We start from the raw sequence: 23,644 nt of genomic DNA, 5'->3' as shown, positions 1-23,644 counted from the left end.
ACTATAATAGATTTGTTTTCCTGACACACACAAGGAGTGATAGATACAAAAAGGACTTATTTTGCCTTTCCAAAGGACTAATCAATTGCAGACTTGAGCTTAGTACTCCTCTAAGAGAATTATGGAATTTTGGAAGTTCTCACTTCAGCTACATCAAAGGGTGATAGCATGGGGTGCTGACAGCTTGTTCAGTTGACAATGGAAGGGGCTACTCATTACAGAATGCGAACCATTTCCTACCAAAAATGATGAAGTAGAATGCACAAAGCCCCTCAGATGCATACAGAAAAATCTAATTCCTAATGACACTCCATGTCCTCCCATGCCCCTGGTTTGCTTCCCATGCTGATTTGTCCACAAGGAGAGATGGGGGAAGAGATACACTCGCCAATGCTAACCTAAGACTGCTGAAGCTTATTCACCTTAGCCGTTTTTCCATAGGTTTGGGGGGGCAGGGTGCGAGGTGGTGATTATTTACAGCAGTTGTCATGCTCCTAATCTAAACCATCTCCTAAATGAATTTAATCCTCTTTAACTACACAGGGACTGCAGGAACATTATACTGAAGCCAGTCCCAGTGAGCCCCCAGCCCTCCCACAACATCCACTCCCACGCCAATGGGGGCTCATGATGGAAAGGAGAAACTACAGCACACGGCTCGTCTGCCATCTCCCAGCCAGCTCTGTGTGCTTGTAAACTGAGCACACTTTGTGAGGGAGCCGCTAAGACAACAACCATCCTTCCACAGCAGAGAATGCACTTTGGAGCACAGCTTAAGGGGACACTAACCATACACTAAGGTTGTGCTTTACAAACCATTACTGGAACTTCTGTGAACATCCCTGCCTTGGGCAAGGAAGGCTTTGCAGGCATGATTCTCAACTACACAGATGCTGTATTCTGCCACCCCATTCAGTCCCCAATTAGATAAAATGTATGTTTGGGCAGTGACTTTTCCATCATGTAAATATTCAAGAGCAATTACACAACAGATAGTATTAGGTTATAAATAAAAAATTACAAGATGAAAACAATTACTTGGGATTGAAAAGTAAAACGTACTTTATTATGCAGCTAAATGGCTCATAACTAATAACTCATTAAATCAGTCCAAAGTAAAGAGATAAACATCAGATAAAAATATATCTGGTTTTTCCCTGCAGTTTTCTGTGGTTGGTCTGGCTGAGGGAGCACGATGGGGATTGAGGAGTAGGCAGGAGTAAGTTTGAAAAAGATTGGCACGTTTGTTCTTACTTCATCCTGCTTCTTGAGCATCTAGCTCATTTTGGCAAAATTAATGGGGGAAGAAACAAATGAAAGATATTCTGGATGAATGATAAATCACTGAAAATATCTTAAAGATCAGCCAAAGCAACGCCCCACCACAAGCGAGGCACAACAACATGGCACTCACACCCCCAAACGTGGGGGGCGTGACCGCAGGCTGGCCACCAGCCTTCTCACAGGGCTGCCTTCTTTCCCATGCACTGAAACACTGAATTTCACAATTCAGCAGGCTGTTCCTAAGGAGCTGAGTCTGATTATCCAAATATAAAACTAAGGCAGGAGAGGGGGGGCAGTGGGCAAGGTGCCCTACAAGCCTAGGCACCTTCTTGCCACACAAGCCATGCCCCACACAGGGCTCGCGGCCAGGGGAGACCACATTGAGGACCAGGCTGGATCCCAACAGTCCTCAACAACCCCACATCTTTTCAACTCCCCCTCTTTTGCTGTCTCCTCTTTGTCACCTTGTCACCTTGTCATCTGCTTGGACAGGCAGGCGCTGGTCCTCAGCCTGTGCAGGCATTCCATGCCCACCCCAGAGGAAGCCCTGGCAGGCAGCATACAAACCTGAAGTAGCACCAGAAAGTAAAGCATCAGAAGAAAACAAAATCTGCAATATTTAACACTGCAGACCAAGCAAAACAACACTCAAAAATTTTTCTACAAGAAAAAAAGGCTGCATTTATGTATATGCTTCTTTAGAAAATCAGCTATAAAAGCTTAGTGGCTTCCTCTTAATATCTAAGTGATGGCCACCTACAGCCACATTCTTTTTCAGATGCCTTTTTTCACCACCAGATATGAGAGAAGGAAGAGGCAGTGCTAACAGATTCAAAGCCTATTTTCACACATTTTCATTAAATGTGTGTCTGTGTGTGTGTGTTTTAACATAAAACACTGAGCCTAAACCACATGTAAATTCAGTCTCACATGAGGATGGCATTGACTTTGGTAAAGCCTCCACCTGCAATATGATACAGATACAAGCCAGAGATGGAAAATACAGAGATAAATTTCAGGCAAAATCTATTTTTGGGCAGCTGTGTTTATCAAAGCATTTAAGTAGAAGGATGCTAAAACAGCAGCCAAGCTAACAAAACCCTACTTTGTTTATCACTAATATTTCTGGCCCACACTAAAAGCGACCAGAGCTGTGTGTTCTAATACTGGAAAAAAGCTTGCTTAAATAAAAACTGCCAAGTTTAATCATACATTATATTCGATAATATACTATTAACAATATGGTTTTCTTAGAAATGCACTGCGTTTATTTTCAAGCACTGTAAGAAGATAATTGCAGGCAAAGCAGACAGTTCTTTGTTTTCCCCTAGTCTGCATTTAGACAGCACTAACACGAGTTGTGCTTTCATTAGCCAAAATATATTCACAGTCACTGAAAGAAGCACAAAGAAATCTCTGCATGCTTGTAGAGATTACGAGAAGTGACACAAGTCTGGGCATCCGCTTCCTCCACAAGAGGCCACTTCAGAGATACCCCGCTCCAACAGAAATGGCTCTAATGGAGTCTCTTCTGGCAATCATAAAACAAGAACTTGATGAAGCTAAGCTACACAGAGTAATAGCTTGTCAGCAGGTGTTTGAACTAAAGGTGGTGGGAGCTATTAAAAGACATCTTACCTGCTAATTACTTTTCTGTGGCTTCACATGACAGTGTGAGTGAGGAATTGTAGCTCTTTTCTTCATATGCTGACAAGGAGCAGCTCTAATCACCACTGATGAGTTTTGCTGGGTATTTTTGTGAGAAGGGCCAGCCTGGTCCTTCTGCCAGCCTATCCCTTCACCAGCACCCCATGAGCAGGAAGAGAGTTCACTAACCAAATGTGGAAGTAAAGCAAAATTATAGCTTGATCAATGTTCAGTAGTTGTGTTCCCTGACTCCCTCAATTAAAAAAAATGGTAAAAATAATGATTAAAAAAAAATTAAGACTTCACCTCTTTCCTGTGTTAAATTCACTTGACTCTTGCTGGCAGGGAAGTGCATCTGACACTGTTAGCACAGGCTGAAAAGTAAAGGGTTCCTAACACATACAGTGCTAACTATCTCTGCTGGCTCAGACAGTCTAGAAGATGCCAGGACCTCAGTTTAGGGTATTTTTATACTGCCCACTGCAAGTACAAGGACATCTCAGCTACCTAAATAAGCCAAGCTCAGATATAAACACAGTGCAACATGCAATACAGACATAACCACAGTCCCATTAACAAATCCAGAAATCCCTTAAAACAGCTGTCTCAATCACAACTTTTATGGAACCACGAATACTTCTATGCCTCCAAGCAGAAATGCTACATCAAGTTCAGTGACACTGTTTGACTCCTACAAACACTCCACAACAGGGAAATGAGCATATGGCCTCTCTGCCCACCTTTCTAAATCACTGTGTCTTCTCTTCAGCCCAGAAAGCTGAAAACCTTGTGGAACAAAAGGCATGAAAACCATACTGCTGGGAACCATGTGGAGCAAAAGGCATGCAGTGACCAGTGCTAACATCTACTGAAGAGACACAAGATTGGAAATGAAGATGCTACTGTAACACTGGTGCTTGAGGGCAAGAAGAAAATAAAAGCAGAGCAGATAGCAGTGCTTACATCGATTAATTTCTGCTGCTCCTCTGCAGAAGGCAACCAGGATTGTATAAACTGAAGAACGTAAAGGTTTTTTTTAAATTTGGTAAATATTTTTTGTAACACACACAAGCAGGGTAATTTAAAGAAAGAAGAAAATGGCAACCTTTCAAAACGACAAATTTTGTAGTCTAGATAGCTGTACTGAGTAATAAATTATCTGTAAAGAAGTGAAACTGCTCGATTACATCTGGTATCTTCCAGTAATAAAGGTAACTATCACAGGGATGAAATAATAAGTTCTCTCTAATGCAATAAAAAGTCATTTTCCACTTATTCACAGGATGAACACAGGAGTTTTAGGCAAGAATAGCATATGGCTGCTAAGAAATGGACTTAAAATCACCTCAAGTGAGTTTAATTCTTCTCTTCACTATCTTTCAGTGCTTTCATCTTCCACACTTAATTCTTGAGTATCCTTTCTGTATGTGTTATTTATTTGCTTTTAAACAAGCAACCTGGAAACAGTAAAGTTCACAGGGTCCTCATTTCTTGAGAAGCTTGAGGAAGATTTTAAATGAATAATCCAAACAGCATCACATGAATACCACAGCACATGGCAGCAATTTCAAAACCACACCTGAAAATTTGTGGTGGACAAAAATTCACCAAGAAAAGTTCTAACCTTCGCCTCCGAAGTTGATTTTGAAAATGAACAAAATGCATCTAAACCTCATTCTCCAAAACATTTGGCTGAACACATCCCACAAAGTATGAGGCAGATAGCTTATCAGCCCAAAGCTGCAAGCAACTGATATCACAGCTTGTCATACGGAAGGTGCCTTATGTAACGTTATACCTCATCAGATCTGCCTACAACATGTATTTCTAACGGCCCTTCCTCCAGCATCTCGAAATGCCAGCACTAAGGTTATCTCTCCTTCAAATAGCACTGACATATGGGGTAATTTAGAAGTGCACAACACATGATCCTAACACATCTGTTTCATAAACACAGAATAAGCAGATAAGGACAGAAACCCCAGATAGCTCAAATGACACTTAACATTTACTGCAATTATTAAACAAACACTGATTAAAAGGCAAATGGTTTTAAAGAGTATAAATATTTGTCCTAAATGTTTACAGTCAGAAAAAACTCAGGTGCATGATATTTATAGCCTTGCAGAACCCAGGAATGATTCATAGTCACCATCATTATCTCCTTTCTTGAAAAATGCCCTTCTTTTTCTACACCACAATCAAGCAAAAGCCGAGCCCTGGCCATGCTTTGCAGCACTAATAGAGCAATTATATAAACTGTTCTTCTTTCAATCAACAATAAACTATTCTTGTTCAACCAACAGACTCTGCAAGACCAAGTGCTCATTACTTTTTTCTTTTTCTACTTTCTCATGTAATTTTATCCCCAGCCAGCCAAGTGCTCTTATTTCTTTGTAATTCAAACTACCAGTTCCATATTCAGTTACATGCATTTCCGAAAGTCTTAAAAAGCTAATTAGCAGTTTAAAATAATTTTCTGAAAAAGGAAGTAAGTATTGTTGTGAACACACTACCTTTTAAAAACGTTTTAAACTGTAACAGCTCTTTTTATCCAGTCTGCTTTTAACTAAGGGTTTACATCTCTATAAATGTCCCTCCCAACCTGAACCATGCTATGGCTCTATGAACCAGTGTATGTATTTCATACTTGCCCAAACCTCTAAGTAGTCCAAAGGAAAAAAAAAAAAAAAAAAAGAAAAGAAAAAGAAAACCACCCCAGAATTAAAAACGTATCTGGGATCCAAAACTGATTCTTGAGGCTGGTGGGAAGAAGGATGTTCACCCTTTGCATACAGACATATTTACTGCCTTTGGCACACCACGGGATTTACCGCAGTTCTGTGTAAAAGATTTGCTAACGCATTTTCAATGTGATCTATATGAGCTACCAGAAACTCTTTAGCTCCTTAGCTTTATTGATCTGGTGATGGACTTCAGGATTTCCTACACTGCAGTCAGGTTAGCTCAGGCTGAGCACAGGAAGGCACTTGATGTATGATATATAAGCAGAACTTTAATTTTGCAAAGGGCAACAGTGAAAAGGGTAAGTAATTTTTCTGCTATGAGCATTCAGAATATTAACAGTAAATTCCACCTTCAGTACATACAAATCTCCATTCAGAAATGAAGCCTTCCTCATTTAGCACTATGATGATTAAGTCTAATATTCACTGTTACTGACAAAACAGTTTTAAGATCTGACTAGTGATAAGTGCAAAGGAAAGTATGTCTGCATGAGAAATGGCAGGAAGATGAAATTAAGATAAAAGGCATAATTCTTAAGAGGCATCAAATCATTCATGGGTAAAGTAGGTCTATTTTTTACATTCATTTGCATATAAATGTTTTGTGTTAGTGGTAAGTGATAAGTAATTTCATGCTGTTAGTGCACACCAATGTTTTCTCTGCCAAATAATAATGCTATTTCATTGGCTGCAATCTTCTATCTTTACAAATTCAAATATAGTGTGCAATAAATTCCTGTGCAGCCATAGCAGATTTAACTAACTAGCATGAAAACTCGTACTGAGAACAGTGTGCTCTATAAAGCAAAAACTGTTTTGTTTTCTTTTTTAACCAAATTCTATTCAACACAAATGAAGATTCCCTGACAAATTATTTTGCAAATTCACAGGGACGTTATAAAGTTCTTTGTTAAAGAAAAACTTTAGAGCATTCAAAAATTATTTGTGAAGCTTTTCAAATATTCTTATAACAACATATCTCCTACTTTAAGATCTCAATGTAAAAAATATTTGCAAGATCAAATTAAACTAATTTAATCTTCATGTAAACAAAATTAACATAATACTTAGGAGAAGTAAAGCAAAACTAAAAAAAATAGAATCTCCATGCGGCATTGCATTTATCAAGGCATTGTGGTAAACTAGATTATTTTCTTAAAGATGGAAGAAGCCATGTTTGGCTGTGCAGTCTTCAGTCTTTGTATTCTCCAGGCAGTATATAGTGTTTTCTAGGAAAAAAATGACACCAAGTAGACAAAAAATTTACAGTCTGTGGACATTCAGCAAAACATGGTCATACCCAGTTTTGGTAAATGAAATACCATCCCCTGACAAACAGATGATGGAAAAAGAACTATGTGCATTTATTTGCTTTCTTCACGCCAGTTATGCATAGCAGGAACTACAAGACCTCCAGATGCACTCCAAACCTGGTGACTGATACAGTGATCTGATGGCATTATCTAAGCAATTTTTTCTTTATTACGCCTTTCTCTTCTTGTAAGCATCATCTCCTTTTCTTCTCATTTTACTTTCTGTTGGCATTGTTCATTCACATTCAGTTTTTAAAGCAACCACCAAAGAAACAAGGCTTGTCACGTTTCATGTGTGGATGAAGGTCTGCTACACTGTTGTTGGTTTAATTATGGAATGTGAAGCAGTGTTAGACTAGCTTCACCCTCACACACATACTGAAAAGGATCATGTTGAGGCTAAGCTCTGAATGGCGATTGTTAGAACTGATGAACAACTGTATGTTTTATTACCTGGGAATAGTGGAGAAATATGGCACTCAACTCAGTAGTTTCTTCTGTATCTCTAGAGCTGGACATGTTGTTCCTTAGTTTACCATTTTCAACCAGTTTTGAGATGTCAATTACTTCGGGTGATTTTGTTAGTGTGAATAAAAATGCCCTTCCACATCAAGCAAAAATCTACCTGTTGACACCACCAGTGTGATTGCATGTCCCAATTTAAACAGAAAGAGAAGAACAAGAGACTTGTCTTGCTGGAAATAAAGTAAGTCTGCCAGCATATATCCATCATGGTTTTTTCATCAAGGTTTCTGACCTTGAAAAACATGCAACAAACTCTTAGCAGCAACAAAACACCACCACAGACCTCACCACTCCTTTCTTTTAAGCACAGAAACATTTCATTTATCTTGCCCTTTCTGACATATGGATTTTATAAAACACAAAGCTGCACCGAGGCATGATAATCTATTGAACATGCTCCCACCTTCACAGTCTGAAGGAGAGAGGGAAGAGACAAACCATGTAAGTCAGGTTGCCTGCCCTCTCCCAGAGCACATTCAGCTCCAATGATGGTAAGCAGGATGTACACCCCCACCACTATCAGCAACTGTGACCTGTAACAGCAATAGCAGCTGCGCAAAAATTTTGTTCCTCCTTCTCTGAACTACCACAGGAAAAGAAAACCTGTGAATCTCCCACCGGAATGCTTGCTCTGCTGTCAAGAGGATGGCAGGCTGGCAGCCAAGAGAGACTGTACTGAAGATGGATAGCACAGGCCACCATTCGTCCTCTGATCAGCTCACGAACACTGGAGGATCCATTTGTTGCAAGCGCTTATGACAGGAGGCGAATAATGTGAGAGACCATAGCCAGCCACCCACCCACCTTCTGTCAAAAACCCATGAAGAACATCCTTTAAACAGTGTTACCAATCATAACTGGCTTCCAGCTATTACTGCAGCAGTTTGGGTGTTTAGCACAGTTCAAAGAGCCCCCACTTGGGGTGCCTTGCTCTCTTCACACCCACCAGATATCCTTGCTCAGGCTCTCCACTTTCGCTCAGTACGAAAACGTAGCCCCATGAACTATAGGCATGCAACACAAGCAGCTGGTTTGCCATTTGCCATATCAACAGCTGCCAGGGCAGAAACTGCAAGGAGAAGTTTACCCCCAAAAAATACAGGGGGAGAGGGGGGGAAAGGGGCAGGAATAAAGCACATCAGCAATCAATATTGCAGAAGCTTTCCTAAGTGACAGCAACTTTGTGTTGGAAAACTCTCCTCTGTAGAGCAGGAACAGAGAAGAACAGTGGAAAGGGCTCTGTCCCCTCATTTCTCCTCAATGCCAAAAACTGTTTAGGTGGTCACTTGCTAACTCAGAGAGAAAGGGGGGAGAAGCAGAAGCAACAATCCTTTTGGTTTTTTAATAATTACTTTTAAATCAATCAGGGGTTAAGCTTGCAAGGCATAATTAACTTTACTATTCATAGCTCATCTTGCTACCCATCATCTCCAGTATCCAAACAGATGTTAACTCATTTGGATCATATATTTTGTAACTCATGCTAAGTTCTATCATGGAACTTCTGTCAAACTCCAGTGAAACAGAAAAAAAAAATCAGATCATTAAAAAAAGAAAACCTTGCATAGTGACTATCTGAATTAGCAGTTATCCTACATTGGAGAGTCATAGGCCTAATGCTCTCCTAAACAATACAGCTAATATTAGAGTCAAATCAGAAGAAAAGGCAAGCCCTACCCAGGATAGACATTCACTGATGCAATAAAAAAAGAAAAGCCTGTAAGTATAGGACCAATACAGCCAAAAGGATTGCCTCTGAATTAAATTTTCTAAGAGGTTTATCTGATTGGTGAACAATAAATTCAAATTAAGTCCACTAAAATCAATACAACAATAACATTTCATATCCCCGAGGAGCCATCAGGAGCCAATTGTGAGACTGCAAAAACCTCATCTTAAATTAGAAGCTGCAATCTGAACTCATGCTATTGTGTTTTAGCTATGTGTTTTAGCAATCTTCTTTAAGACAAATTCAGAAAAGCACACAACACTGTATGGGCAGCAAAGACCAGGAAGGGAGAGATTTGCTGCATGCATTCAAGATGCAGTGTTAGCCTTTGCTACAAATTCCTTATTTTATATTTAACTTAGTTCCATATACTTTTGCCTAAGATAAAGAAGCTACAATGACAAGTTGTGTTTGTCTGAAGATAATATCTGTAATTACATACCAAGGAAAAAAGAAATTTCAGCTAATAAACAAGGGGTTTTTTTTCTGTAAAAGTACTTTATTTTTCAAAGAGCCACAATCTGTTTCTCTGTGTGATTGGGAAAAATGGTCATTTGGTGTTCACCCTAACTTAAACTTTATCTTTCCCAGTTAACTGAAGTATTTACTTTCTTGTTTTCTTTTGCACTGTCTGATAAAAAAAGTACTTTGTGAATAACTCTCTTTATGTTCCTTTCTATATCAGTAGCATTTTTTTAAGTCTGCAACTTCCTTACTTAAAAAAATAATTCATGAGTTAACTTATTGCACTGAGTCACATCACAATGTTATCAGAAACAGTATTCTACAGAAGATAATCTGTGTTTAAAATCAAATGTTTTCCTGTATGAAAAAGCCCTTCTCCCTTTTTTAACTTTTTTTGGGGGTATGTTTTATTTTTTTCACTCTCTCATTTTCATTACACTTCACATCACCCCAAAAATGCGACAAGAGGGTATTCAGAAAAGCTGCTGCATATAGAGAACCGACAAGCCCTTCTGAAGAGCCTTTCAGCTTGCCATCTTTGATTGCCTCTCCCAGGATTCAGCTTTCTTAAAAGCTCCTTCTGAGGCTTGAAAAATAGTATGTACTAAAAACCCACAAAACACCACCTTAGGCAGTTAAGTACATCTTAACAGAGCTATTCACAATCCTTTCTAGAGTGGAGAATGCAGTGTGCCCAATCTATCACTAATCGTTACAGACACACTAAAAGTTCCTAAGCAGGGTGAAGTCAGCACCACACCCCTCACTGAGCAGATAATCCTAGTTATGCACGACATGACCTGACTGAAAAGACCATTATCAAAATCCTTACGTATGCTCCATCAAAAATTTATATATTATTTACATATAAGATCATGATTTCAGTATTTAATCCTTTCTACTGTGGAATACGAGCAGCTATGTTTCATCAGGCTCAAGAAATCATCTAAAACATAATTTGCATGAAAGGATCAGTGAAGAATGCCATGGTCAACATCAGAACATTTTGTTCGTAAAGGGCAACCAATACTCCATTACTCCACTCACATATATAACTATTTTACTTTCCATACCAAACCCAGTCTAGCTTCATTGTGATTTCAGACAAACTTTTATTCTATAAAGACAGATATGCAAGCCCTAGATCTCTGATACCAGTTTATTTAACAAGCATCATTCTATCAATAGACTTTTCCCTTTATCTTGCCCCTGGTTTAAAATGCTAAACTGTTCATACATTATAAATCAGGAGTTTCTTGAGCTGCTTAGATAGCCTTTAGGACTAGCAATTTGAGCACAGAAAGTGTGAATATGCAAACACTAGTCACCCCTCCCCACTTTTGCCCCAAGAAGCTTACCAGTGCACAGAGCAAGTCTACTGCTTCCAAGATAAGCTCCTGATGGCCAATCCGTGTGACCCCAAGATCTTCCAGTTCCTGGTGAGTAATTCGCAGTAGCTGGTCACCACTAATCTTCTCTCTCTCAAAGTTCTTTATATATTGCTGCAGGCAATCATCAAGACCTGAAACGAAAGGACAGAAGAAGGGAAGAAAAAAGTTAGCAACATTGTACTGCCACAGGAACTGAAACTGGCCAAAAATTAAGCCAGCAGAGGATTCTTGTCCTATCTTTAAGAGAAGTATATTAACATTAAAAAAACCTTATGTTACCCAGAAACCTTAAGATTTGGAGAGCTATGGCAGCCATGTTTTTTTCACTTGTGGATGATACCAGCTCCTGAACCCCGAACAAAGCCCTGAATTCTTGTAGTTTACTGTGCTATGAATGTCAATCTGGCAGCCCCTAATAACAGGTATGTTAGGGATGCCTCCATCACATCTGGAAGGAGAGGGGAGAGGGGTGAGGGGAGAGAGGAGAACAATGGAACATGCAGTCAAACAGAAAGTGGTACCACACCACAGTGTCTCTCCTACTCCAAGGTCACTCGCATATTGCTGAGTCAACTGGAAGTTCACAGATCATGCCAGCCTCTAAAACAAGCTACAAAGAGCACTAAAGAATAGGAAAGGCAGTAACAGTGCAAATGCAAAAACAGGGGCCCAAGTGCAGCAGCAGATCCAGCTCAACATACCGCAAAGAGAACCTGTAAGGAGTCACAGTATGCAAACAAGCATGAAAAGCCACTCAAGACCTGGGTGCACTTCTCAGAACAAAGTGATCAGGAAGCAGACACAGGCCCATTGTACCAAATAATATCCTAGAAGGTCATGCAGCACATTTGCTCAGGACACAGCTGAATGCAGGGTTGTAGAGGTCCTGCTTTGGGGGGCATCCATATTCTACCTTTTCAGTTCGATTATGAGTCAACGACATGCAGCTGACCACATGTTTTCACCTGGAGCAAAGAGCACTGCAGAACGTGAGAGAATCCATCACACATGTCTTGCCCATCAATCTTTGCCCAAGAGAGCCAGACAGTACAGGGAAGCTCTGCAGCATGTACACTCATGTACCAAAGGGATAAGTAAGACTCGGGTAGTTGGTGGTCCATTTAACATTTCTGTCTGAATACTTTCCAATGGATCAACATGACTTCTACCAAGCAACGGGAACTGACAAAACTCTGAATGCATTAATTTTGCTGATTCCTGAGAGATATAACCTTTCTGACAAATGTCTTCAAAAACCCCTAATAGTGAAAAGACATCTGCTCATTAGACTGGAAGGAAGCAAGAACATTCTTACTTGCTAATCGAAATGTCTGAAAAATCTGAAGATAAGTGGAAGATAGAAGACTGATCTGACTGCTCAGCCCCAGTTATCCTGTAAGAGCCCAGGTATACAACATAAAGCTTCTCTGAAACTGGTTTTGTTGCATTTTTGGTTCTCATCCGTGCCTTTTAGGGTGTAGCCACACTTCAAAAGAGACTCACATGAGGAACATGCTGCAGGCAGGGATGCCCCAGTACCAGGCCAGCCTGTCGTTCCTGGCTCAGCCCTTGGGCAAGAGTCACCCACACTCTGTCCCTGCTACACCAACACAATATTCATAGGGCTTTAACCTCTAGAACTCACACACTGAAACTAAACCATACACAAACATGCTGTAAAAGAAGCACTCCAGCCTCAAGACACAGGAGAAAGTCCCCAGTTCCAGCAGACTTCAACCATGTCCTTCCAGAGCCTGTTGCCTGTTTTTCTGCCTCCAAAACAAAGCCACTTAAAGGTCTAGGTTAATCAAGCACTTGAAGCTATGCCTTCATTTCATTGCTCTTTCTAATCAGATAGTTGCTCAAGCCATTCTTCAGGAAAGAAATCTTAAAAGGGCAGGACAGGCCCTCTCCCTTCTGAGCAGCTGCTCAGATCAGCTCAGCTGGTAAGAGCATGGTGCTAATATACACCAAAGCTGGGGGGTTGATCCCTGTACAGACCATTCTCTTCAAAGTTGGACTTGATGATCTTTGTGGGTCCCTTCCAAGTCAGAATATTTTGTGATTCTGTGATAGGGTGAAAATTGAGCTGTTGGGGAAGAAGACCAGCCTGGCTGAACAGAGAGCATTCACTGGAACTCAGGAAAAAAGAGAGTTTACGACCTTTTGCAGAAGGGGCAGGAAACTCAGGAGGACTACAGGGATGTCATGAGGTTATGCAGGGAGAAAATCAGAAAGGCCAAAGCCCAACTAAAAATTAATTTGGCCAGTGCCATAAAAGAGAAAAGAAAGTGTTTCTATAAATATATTAGCAACCAACGGAGAGCCATAGGGAATCTTCAGCCCTTACTGGATGTGGAGGGAAACACAGTGGCAAAGGGTGAAGAAATGACTGAAGTACTTCATGACTTCTTTGCCTCAGCCTTGAGTAACAAGACCAGTTGTTCTCCAGGGACCCAGCCCCCTGAGCTAGAAGACAGGGATGGGGAGAAGATGAAGTGTCCATAATCCAAGGGGAAATGGTCAGTGACCTATTACACTACCTAGACACACACGAGTCTGTGGGGCTGGATGGGATCCATCCAAGGGTACTGAGGGAGATGGTGGAAGTGCTCACTGAGCCACTTTCCATCATATACCGGCAGCCCTGGCTAGCTGGAGAGATCCCAGCTGACTGGAGGTCAGCAAATGTGATGTCCATCTCCAAGAAGTGCTGCAAAGAGGATCTGGGTAACCACAGACCTGTGAGTCTGAACTCGATGCCAGGAAAGTTCATTAAGCAGCTCTTCTTGAGTGCAATCACATGGCAGATACAGGACAACTAGGGGATCAGGCCCAGACCACATGAATTTAGAAAAGGCAGGTTCTGCTTTACCAATCCTTCTGTGACAGGGTGACCCCCTTAGTTAATGAGGGAAAAGCTGTGGTATTGTCTACATAGACTTCAGCAGAGCCTCTGACACTGCTTCCCAACAGCATTTTCCTGGGTAAACTGGCTGTTCATGGCTTGGATGGGTGTACTCTTGGCTGGGTATAAAACTGGCTGGATAACTGGGCTCTGGGAGCGGTGGTAAATGGAGTTCATCCAGCTGGTGGCTGGTCACAAGTGATGTTCCCCACGGCTCAGTGTTGAGGCCTTTTTAAAATCTTTATTGATGATCTGGGTGAGGGGCTCAGTGTACTTGTGCTTTGCCTAAACTTAAGACCCACATTGGTTACATAGACTGCTGAATGAGAGTAACATTAAAATAATCAACATCATCAGGTATCAAAAAATGAATCACCAGTTAAGGCACTATCAACACAAAACCAGAATAAGACATGACAGATGCACTTAACAAACAGTTACTGACAGATAATTCTACATAAAGGCATTACTCTTCCTCCTCCTGCTACCTAAGTATTTTTGTCATTCAGATGTAATCTAGATGGATGAATTTAGTTCCTACAGGGTAAGAAAAAAGTTTAAGACAACAAGAATATTACTGACAATTGTTTGACTCACTGATTTCATAAAAACTACAGCCAGGAAAAAACAAAATAATTTGACCATATACTGGATGACATCTTCACAATAGCTTGCCACAAATACTTCTCCTTATTCCCTAAACATCCTTTTAAAGTAATTTATTTCTGTCATTTTATTTCTAAATTAAATAAGAGCTCTTCTTTTTGGAAACAAAACTGCGCACAGATGATGATGATGATGATGATGATGATAATGATGATGATGATGATAATAATAAGGCCAACAAAACAGGCCAGCATTCCTCTCCCACACCTTTTATCCCCAGAGCCACAACACAGCCAGACAGCTGCTGCTGCCTTCAAATCATCAGGAGGGGAGCTTCAGGGAACAAGGGTTCCCAACTGATGATGCCATTAACTTGGGACAGGACAAGATGTACCAAAAAACATCAGGTGCCTGGAGAGGAAGCTAAACGAAAATAACTTCTTAAGAGCACTGTCTTTTCCTAATTTCTTGCAAGTCCAACATCCACCCAACCTCAACATAGTTAGCAATTTTTCTAGCTGTCAAGGTCTGCTCTGCTTCTTCCCCCAGATGCCGTCATATGAGAGGATGTCACCCAACCCACATACCACGGGAATTCCAGCAAATAACTCGGCTTGATGCACTACTCCCTGTTCCTGGCCATGGGTGAGATTAAGGTTCTCATGTATCCAGCACTCCTGGGTGCTTTAAGAATTGGCCTCAGTCCAAAAGCCAGGTTCATGATTATGTTCTGGATGCTTAAGGCCCCAGAGTATATCCAAATCAGGTTCTGTGATGTCAGTACACAAGTAATAGTCTTATATTCAACTACTCTGCTCCATACCCAAAGTAACTGCAAGATTTTTTGCGTACATGTAAAGGCACAGGTGCTCTAGTAGTAAGAGAGGCTAAGTATGACACTAGTCCTCTTAAACTGTATGATGATAGTCCTCTTCCTTTTAAACCTACTTTTTAAAGGAAACTATATACTACAACCTTTTTTTTTTCCCCTTGAAAGATTGCTGGTCTTGAGTTCCAGAAAAAACACAGACCTCCAATGATGCTAACTAGTCAAGAAGGACTCCCCTGCCCCACATGCTATCAACCATGGAGTCTGGCAATGCTGTCCAGATTCCTACTATACACTCATTACCTGGCTCGTTTGATTCTCGCCTACAAGAGCATTTAAGATGTTAATACACTTCCCATCTTTGTTAGCTGGTGTGTATACCTGAGATGTTATGTACACAAAAGGACCATTCTGTGCATTGACAGAAAAGGAACAACTCTGTTAAGTCTAAAGCAAGCTCCACCTCACCTGTGGGATTAAACACATAAAACCAGCAAAAAAGTAAAAAAGCTCCTCCAAAACAAACTGTGCATGTTTTAATGCTTTAAGCATTAAAAAAACCCCTAAACTTCTCTGGGAAAGTTTCTCTTGCAAGTAGAACATACCGGAGCTGGGTTTTTTTCCCCTACTCTGTCATTGAGTTCTACCTTGCATGGGCCTACTCAGAGTTCATCAAATCATTAACAATTTTTAATGGTTCACAGATGCAAATCAGACAGATTTCTACAAAATTCCTTTTATTACAAGAGCATCACAGAAACTGATCAAGAAATGTTTAATTTCATTTTTTTATTCACAAGATTTTCTGGAATAAGCAGGACCCTCCAGAGAAATCTTCCATGCTCACAGTCTCCTAACTAATAACTTCATGATCATTCTGAAGTATTGTCTTATTTTGATGTGTGTAACAGGTCATCTTTTGAAACAAGCTAACTAACAAACTGCCCTGTAATACAGTGCCACAACACGTTATGCACATCTGTGGTAATTCAAACTCAAATGAGCCTCCCCATTAAATATATTTGGAGGTTCTGATCTCAGTCTGCTCCTCCTCTGCAAGCAGTTCAGTCTCTTCTCCCACCTCTAAGAGACTAAAAAATATTAAGTAGGCTTTTTCAATGGCTAGATCTGAATTAAAAATCAGCTGCTCAGACACAGTTCTAAAGATACAGTTCTAAAAACAGAGGCAACTAGATAGAATATTCTTCCCCAAATCAGCAGTAAAAGAATTTTTCTTCAAGGTTGGAAAACAACAGTGGAAATAACAGACTTTCTGTCCTTATCAGCCACCTTTTCAGTTAGGGTTAAGGAAAATATGATGAACATTACAGGTTTAACTATCATACCTGAAACTTTGACAATGAAGTATATATTTCTACTCCCCTGGTATATCAGAGTGAGGATGCAAACTGACAACTTCCCTGAGCAAGTCCTTGTTCTGTAAACACAGCACTTACTGAAAAGCAGTAACATACAAACAATACACGGAATAGTTTTGCATGGGAGGGAAAGGCACACAGCTTAACTAAAAAAAAACCCAAAACAAAACAACAACAACAAAAAAAAACCAAAATGACAGGCTTTTGTTTTTCCTTTAAATATAAGGCAAGCAAATTTATCTTTAAATCTGAACAGAAAGAGTACCTGAACTCCATCAGATTTTATACCTTAACAAATACAAATTCAAGCAATGGACTATAGCACAGAATTTACCAAGCCATGAAAAAGAAAAGTAAGCTAGAATTTAATATAAACTGTGTGTGCATATATGCAGCACTATCCAATGCCTTTTCATATTGCAAAATACTATTTGCAAAATTTTTACCTAAACTAGCATGATGGAAATGACCTCTCAAAAGTTACAGCTGTTTTATCCCTGCTCACCATTAAATATGCATTAAATTTAAGCCAACTATTCTTAAGGACTGACCACCTTTGAAACTGTTCATCAGTCTACATATGTTTCAAACTTGAATATTCAGCTGAGTTCCTGGTAAGTTAAAACATTTTGCTATGATATATGCATTTGCACCTGGGCTTTACTAATCCAGAGCTGATAGGCTACTAGTCTATTCATTTTAATTGTACAAAAATAGAAGCTTTAGTTATGGCAAAGAGCAAGGCAACCAAGCAGAAAACTACCCCCTCTCTTCCACCTCCACCAGAGAGCTGCTCCTGGGCACAGACACTGCTGGCAGGTCACAGCAGGCAATTATCCCCACTCACGTTTTCTCCTCAGAACCACAGCATGAGAGGCAAGACTGGGAAAGGCCAGTTTCCCCCACAATCTGCACATGGGAGATGGGCATTTGGAAACTCTCCATGTCCCTCAATCTTAATGTCACCATAGAAACCAGGGGTGAGCCAAGCCAGCTGCTTCCCCACCTGAGAGGCAAAGACAATTTTCTTCTGCCCACGGAAGTGATGCTCACGTAAGGGATGCTCACTGCTTCAGGGACTTCAGCACCTCCTGGGCTTCATATGTGACAAACAGATGTCACAGTTATTAGTGCCAGAAGACAGTGCAAAGAACAGAACGTTTTAAGTGCAGTGGATGGCAAATGCCTACTGTGAACAGGATGGCTGCAAAAAAGTAATGCCCCATCCCAGAGGAGCACAGTAGGAAGAATGTTCAATGAACCACCAGAAGCAGCTTTCAGTACAGACTGAAAAAACATTATGACATATTTGAAACTGGAAAAAAAACCCCAACACATTAATTGCAGGCAGATTAAGGAATAGGTATTGGATTAATGAAAAAAAGAATGTCTGGATTACAGCAGTATTTGCAAAAGAGCTGGACAATCACTTTGTGCACTGCTTACCTTAATTTCAAGTGAGAGCCCTCTAACTGCAAAACATATCTGTCCTTTACTCTATAGAATTATTCTGTCTCTCACTCCCTTCTCCCCCTCTCTCTGACTATAGCAGAGTAAAAGAAAATTCCAAAAGCATTAAAGAAAAACATTAAAAATTACCAAGAATATCCAAATAATTATTCCTTCAAGCATAACATGCATATTCATAGAATATAGTAGAAGATTACATGTTTTCTATGTGCAGTTTAGTTTAGATGTATTTTTTACTAGGAACCTTCAAATGTTCAGTCAAAACATTAGCTGAAAGCTACCGCTAACTAAAAACTATTATTTTAGATAATAAAAGAGAAACACAATTAAAAAACCCACTTTATATCCACCGGGTTTATACTACTACATCCAGAAGTGTTAAGTTTGTAAAATGAAAAACTCAAAAGAGAGAAGATGTGAACATGAGAAGCAGCAACATAATCCAAATTCAGCCTCTCTCAAAGGTCCTACAAATATCAAGACCCTGGCAATGAGATCAGAGGTCCTGCGTACAGCCGTGAGGTAAATAAGGAAGCACCAGGCTCATGAAGAGATACACAAAATAAGGAATTGAAATAGAAGTATATTTTAGACCCCGACTTATTCTTTTTAAGGTCCTTCCCAGGAGAAGGACCTGTGATTGGTCAAAGGAAAAGCCACAAGCAAACAAGGAGATGGCAGAGCACTAGGCAAGAACCTGGGAGTCAAAGAGTGGTATTTGTGATAGCAATGGATCAAAACAGAAGTCTGAGATCAAAGACATACTGTCTCAAGTCACTATGAATCCTGCAATTAAATCCTGCTCAAGGAATCCAACTCTGAAGAATTTGCTATTTCTGTACCTACAGATACACTCTCTTTTTGAGATTGCAAACTTTTATGAGACCTGGATATATTAATTGTATGGCCATGCTGGCAATACATGGCAATTCTGTTCATCAGAAAACTGCAGAAACGTCAAGACTCTGTGGATCATACGTGGCTCATCAAGAGCTCTACTTTACAAAGAATTTCACACTGACCAAGTATTAAAAGTGTTTTATTGAAAAAAGAAAATTAAAGAAGGAGACAGAGAAACCAAAAACATACATGTAGACTAATTACAAGCATGACTTAAAAATACACAAGAACAAACTGGGTGCTGTGTTTAATAGGGCTTATTTTAATAAAATAAGTTAGACTACTTATAATCAGAGCTTATTATGACAAGATAGACATGTTAATTACAAGAATAATATCCAGTGTTCTGTTTAGCTGTTGATAAATGTAATCATTTGTATTTCTCTGTGTACTTTTTGCTTCCATTATGCCCATCTGTATAGCAAAGCCAAATCTTTACACAAGCACATACTAGTTTTGCAAAGTATTTAAAATCTTAAAACATGGATAACAGTGTTATGCAGTGCTCTGCAACAACCAGTGTCGAGCTTTATTTCTATGAAATTCAAGGATTAGTATCCCTGATTATCAATATTGTTCTCGATGTAAGGGGTTATAATTATTGTTATATTTAGGACTTTTATTATTGGATTACAACGAACACATTGTTCAACTACAGCTGTGGCCTCTGCACATGAGAAATGCTGAAGTGTGCTGAAAAGTTTGTGCAGCTGATAATGGCAGCAGAAATCTCTTTGACAGTGGAAGGGAGAGGAGCCAAACAATCCACATCATCATTAAATATCAGGAATCCCTCAAGTGGAGCAAAATTAAAGTAACACATTCACTTACTCCTGATAAACACAACACCCAGCTTTAGGGGCCTAGGACAGCCCCAGTGGGGATGGGATGAGAAAGTCTGCATTCACTTTCATAGTAAAACGTATAAAATGACAGATTTTTAAATTCAGGGTTAGAAGTTCAGCCCAATAGGAGAGGCATCTTGAGACAAACTGGAAATATCTGAACCAAACCCAGAAGTTCTCCAAAAAATTGTGCAAGCATTATAAAGATTGTAAGACTATAAACACTGAATTAAATACTCCCCTAAAATTTCAAAGAGGAAATGCCATTATTGCCTTGATTTTTTTCCTACTTAAGTCTATTCCCTTACGATTTTTGAAACAGCTTTGACGACAGGAATGTACAACCAAAGCTTTGCAAAAAACAAGAGGCAAAAGTGACATTGACACTTTATGTGTAATAATATATTTTTATGATCCAGGCTTATGATTTTTAAGAATCCAGCCAGTCTAGTCTCATTCAGGGTCCCATAATGCTAGAGACTGAACAAAGTAACACACAAGGAGACATGGCCCTGACCCAAGAAGCTCGATAAACTTCTCTTTTCCCAAGAAATTCACGCAGGCTAGCTAATAAAGGCAAATCCCTCAACAGCTACTTTTACTTCTACTCTGTTTCACTTTGCAGTTTTCATACTCTCACAATCATTCCCCTCATTCTTCACATGTACTGTAGTTTGCAAAGTACCTCAGGAAAGGGAAATCTCCTTGGGTCCAAACAATGTTTAACTTCTTTCTCAAAGTACCATGTTCCTGCTCCAATTATCACAAGTAAACTAGAATAAATTGCAACTACCTTAGCATATAGGCATTTTTCAACCACCATTATAAAATTAGGGATCCAAATACCATTAATGAACATTTATTTGATTTGTGTTTCATTAAATGTTAAAATTTCAAATGCTACCATTTTTCTCCTCTAAAATGATTCTTTGTACAACAGCTGTCTGTATCACTACCACTGTAGGGATGTGATGCTTCCTAAAAATTTGCTACCATGCATCGAACCATAAGGAGTAACTTTATTACTAATTAGATCCCCATATAATACAAAGCAACATATGAATGAGCACAACAAAAAGCTTTTCTCAGCAGTGTCTTTCTGACTTCAAAGTTTCGGGAGGTTTACCTTTGTACTGGACCAAGGCAACTTTACAAGATTACAACGCAGCTTATCCCCAAACATACAATATTCTGGTACCAGCACACAAAGAGGCTACACCACTGGTTTACACAGGAGAAACAACTGCCCATCTCGTAACAGCATGTGGCTTTATCACTTCTCCAACACATCTCTCTAGCAAGCACTGAGCACTAATGATATTAATGAAGTGAGTACCACTAAGGCTCAAGCACACCACCATAACAGCATCAGAGCTGGAAAGGACAATAGCAAACCAGCCCTCCATCTGTCCCAGCCCTGGGTTACAGCTGCACATCTCTGAGCACAACTGCACTAACGTGCAGCACCTGCCCCCACACAATTTTGCACCACGTAAAAACAAACTATCAAATTCCCCAATATTACTGTAAGCATTGAAATGCAACCACCATATTCCCTAGGGATGGAAGGCTTTGTCTAAATAGGTGTGGTATTGGCTTTGTCAACAGTTTAGAAGGGGCTAAGTCTGAAAACACTCCCTCAGGACTTACGATATGAAAGTCTTAATTTTCCATAGCTTTTCAGTGTCTCCCATGATTACTTGCAGCTGTGCTTCACACCATAAAACTACAGAAAGTGCAAAGCCATCACATGTGCAAGCACACAGCAGGCAGGACAGGAGGGGAAGTTTCTTCAAACTCTGAGTGAACTCCCTCCCATTCATTTTCCCTCTTGCAACGCCCATGCAATTCCCAGGCTTGAAGCTCTTTAGAATGAGTTCGCACAACTCAGCGCAGTGTGAGACTTGGGATAGTTTTAGAGTTGTGGGCAGAAAAAGCTGTGCATCCCCCTGCACATGACAAAGAAACATCTGTAAGTTAAAACCACTGGTCAAATACTTCAATATGTGTAGGAGTGTCTTGAAGAAGAAAGGGAAAACTATACTTCTAATATTCATCACTTCACGTATGATGCCTAAGTAACCATCCCACACCTTTGCAAAATATAAATGAATCATATATTAAAGGGAAAAAAAACCCTACAATGTTAGACTGTCAGAAGATGTTTATGTAAGCCAAGCACACCCCTGACACCAGCCAAGTAAGTAAATAAGTACTGGTCGTCCTTTCAAATGCCTTCCCATGTTTGCATTTTTACAGCATGTTCTGGAGCAGCCACATTAAACACACTGTTGTTACACGAAGGGCCCTCCTCTTCTTCCTCCCTCACATGGACTAATATATGCTATTATGCAAAATTGTCAAATAACCCCTCCACACTCTTTATTAGAGTTTTTCATGATGAAAACCAGCTTTGCTGCCAAGAATTTATTATGCCAGAAGGCATCCTTTTGGCACAAGCTGGAACACTGTGTCCCCGAAAAAATAATACAACGGTTGTTAAAGCTTTGCTTTACCTCTGTGCTTTACACTGTCTCCCACCCACTGGAGAAATCTGCTAATGGTTCAAATAAGGCTTCAAGATTTAATTGGTGATGTCCTCACTGAGGGTCTGTGGTTTTGATAAAGCCCAACAGCATGGTTAAAAGCAAGGCAATTCATTTTGCAACGGGAGCAATTCTGTAGTTTTGCTACACTTACATTGAACCTCTCTCTGGAGGACCAAGATGCTAGGCTTGGTTGGGAGTGCTTATACAATGACTTCATCCATGCTTCAAATTACTCTTCCTCTCCTTACATTTGATTTTCCTTCTACAACCAGCAAAACTATCCAGCGTTCTTGGCTCTATCTGCCTCCTCTAAGGAAGGATTTCAGAACTAGGAGAGAACCCTAATGACACCAACCATAATTGGACAGAATATGTTCAAATTACTTTACAAACAGTCCTATAAATACAGCTTTATTACATTCTGATATGCACAGATCCAGACTATGCTAAGAAGTAAAAACATTTTGTGTTTAAGCTTCTTGGCTAACGCAATCTGCTTCAAACAATATCCAAAGCAGAGAGCTTTACATAAGAGAACATGCAAGGATAACTTTACATGCCTGCTCTTCCCCACTCTTCCTCTCACTCACTAAAAGTGAAGAATACATTCCATCATGTAAAATCTACAACATGGTCTGCAAGCTTGTAAAGTGGAAGTGCAAACAACTGGATCATGGCAAAATATATCTGTTGGGGTTTTATTTTCTTTAGCAATATACTTTTCAAAATAATGTTTTGCCTAAGTTGTAAATACATAAATTTAAAAAAAAAATCTGTTGCAGTGACAAGCTAAACTTTAGTTAGTCTCATTTTGCATAATCACTTGCTTGTACAATTTATCCATATGAGCAAAAAGCAGTAACTAGGAATTAGACCCTTCAAAGACTGAATTAATCTACAGCAACATATGAGTCTCTTTCAAGTCTTGTCGATGTTATATCCCCAGGAAAGAGAAATGAACATTCACATAGAAAGTAATGTGTGTGCACACAAAAATAATAACAATTTATTTTAACTATTAACTGCATAGCACTAAATGAATGGTATGAAACCCATC

At 39.8% G+C, this 23,644-nt stretch overlaps 1 protein-coding gene across 5 annotated transcripts in view; it reads right to left on the bottom strand.

Annotated features, from left to right (window-relative positions):
- Positions 1-23,644, bottom strand: part of CNKSR2 (connector enhancer of kinase suppressor of Ras 2) — a 209,303-nt gene that overhangs the window by 162,010 nt on the left and 23,649 nt on the right. For all 5 annotated transcript variants that reach the window (XM_082278612.1, XM_082278613.1, XM_082278615.1 and 2 more), the window contains exon 2: positions 11,069-11,232. In XM_082278612.1, coding sequence (XP_082134738.1) covers positions 11,069-11,232 — 164 coding nt within the window. The remainder of the gene's footprint in view (positions 1-11,068; positions 11,233-23,644) is intronic.

The sequence above is a fragment of the Coloeus monedula genome (genome assembly GCF_965178545.1).
Source record: "Coloeus monedula genome assembly, chromosome: 3".
Classification (NCBI taxonomy): Eukaryota; Metazoa; Chordata; class Aves; order Passeriformes; family Corvidae; genus Coloeus; species Coloeus monedula.
Note: the sequence above shows the minus strand (reverse complement) of the source record. Positions and strands in the feature narration are given on the sequence as shown.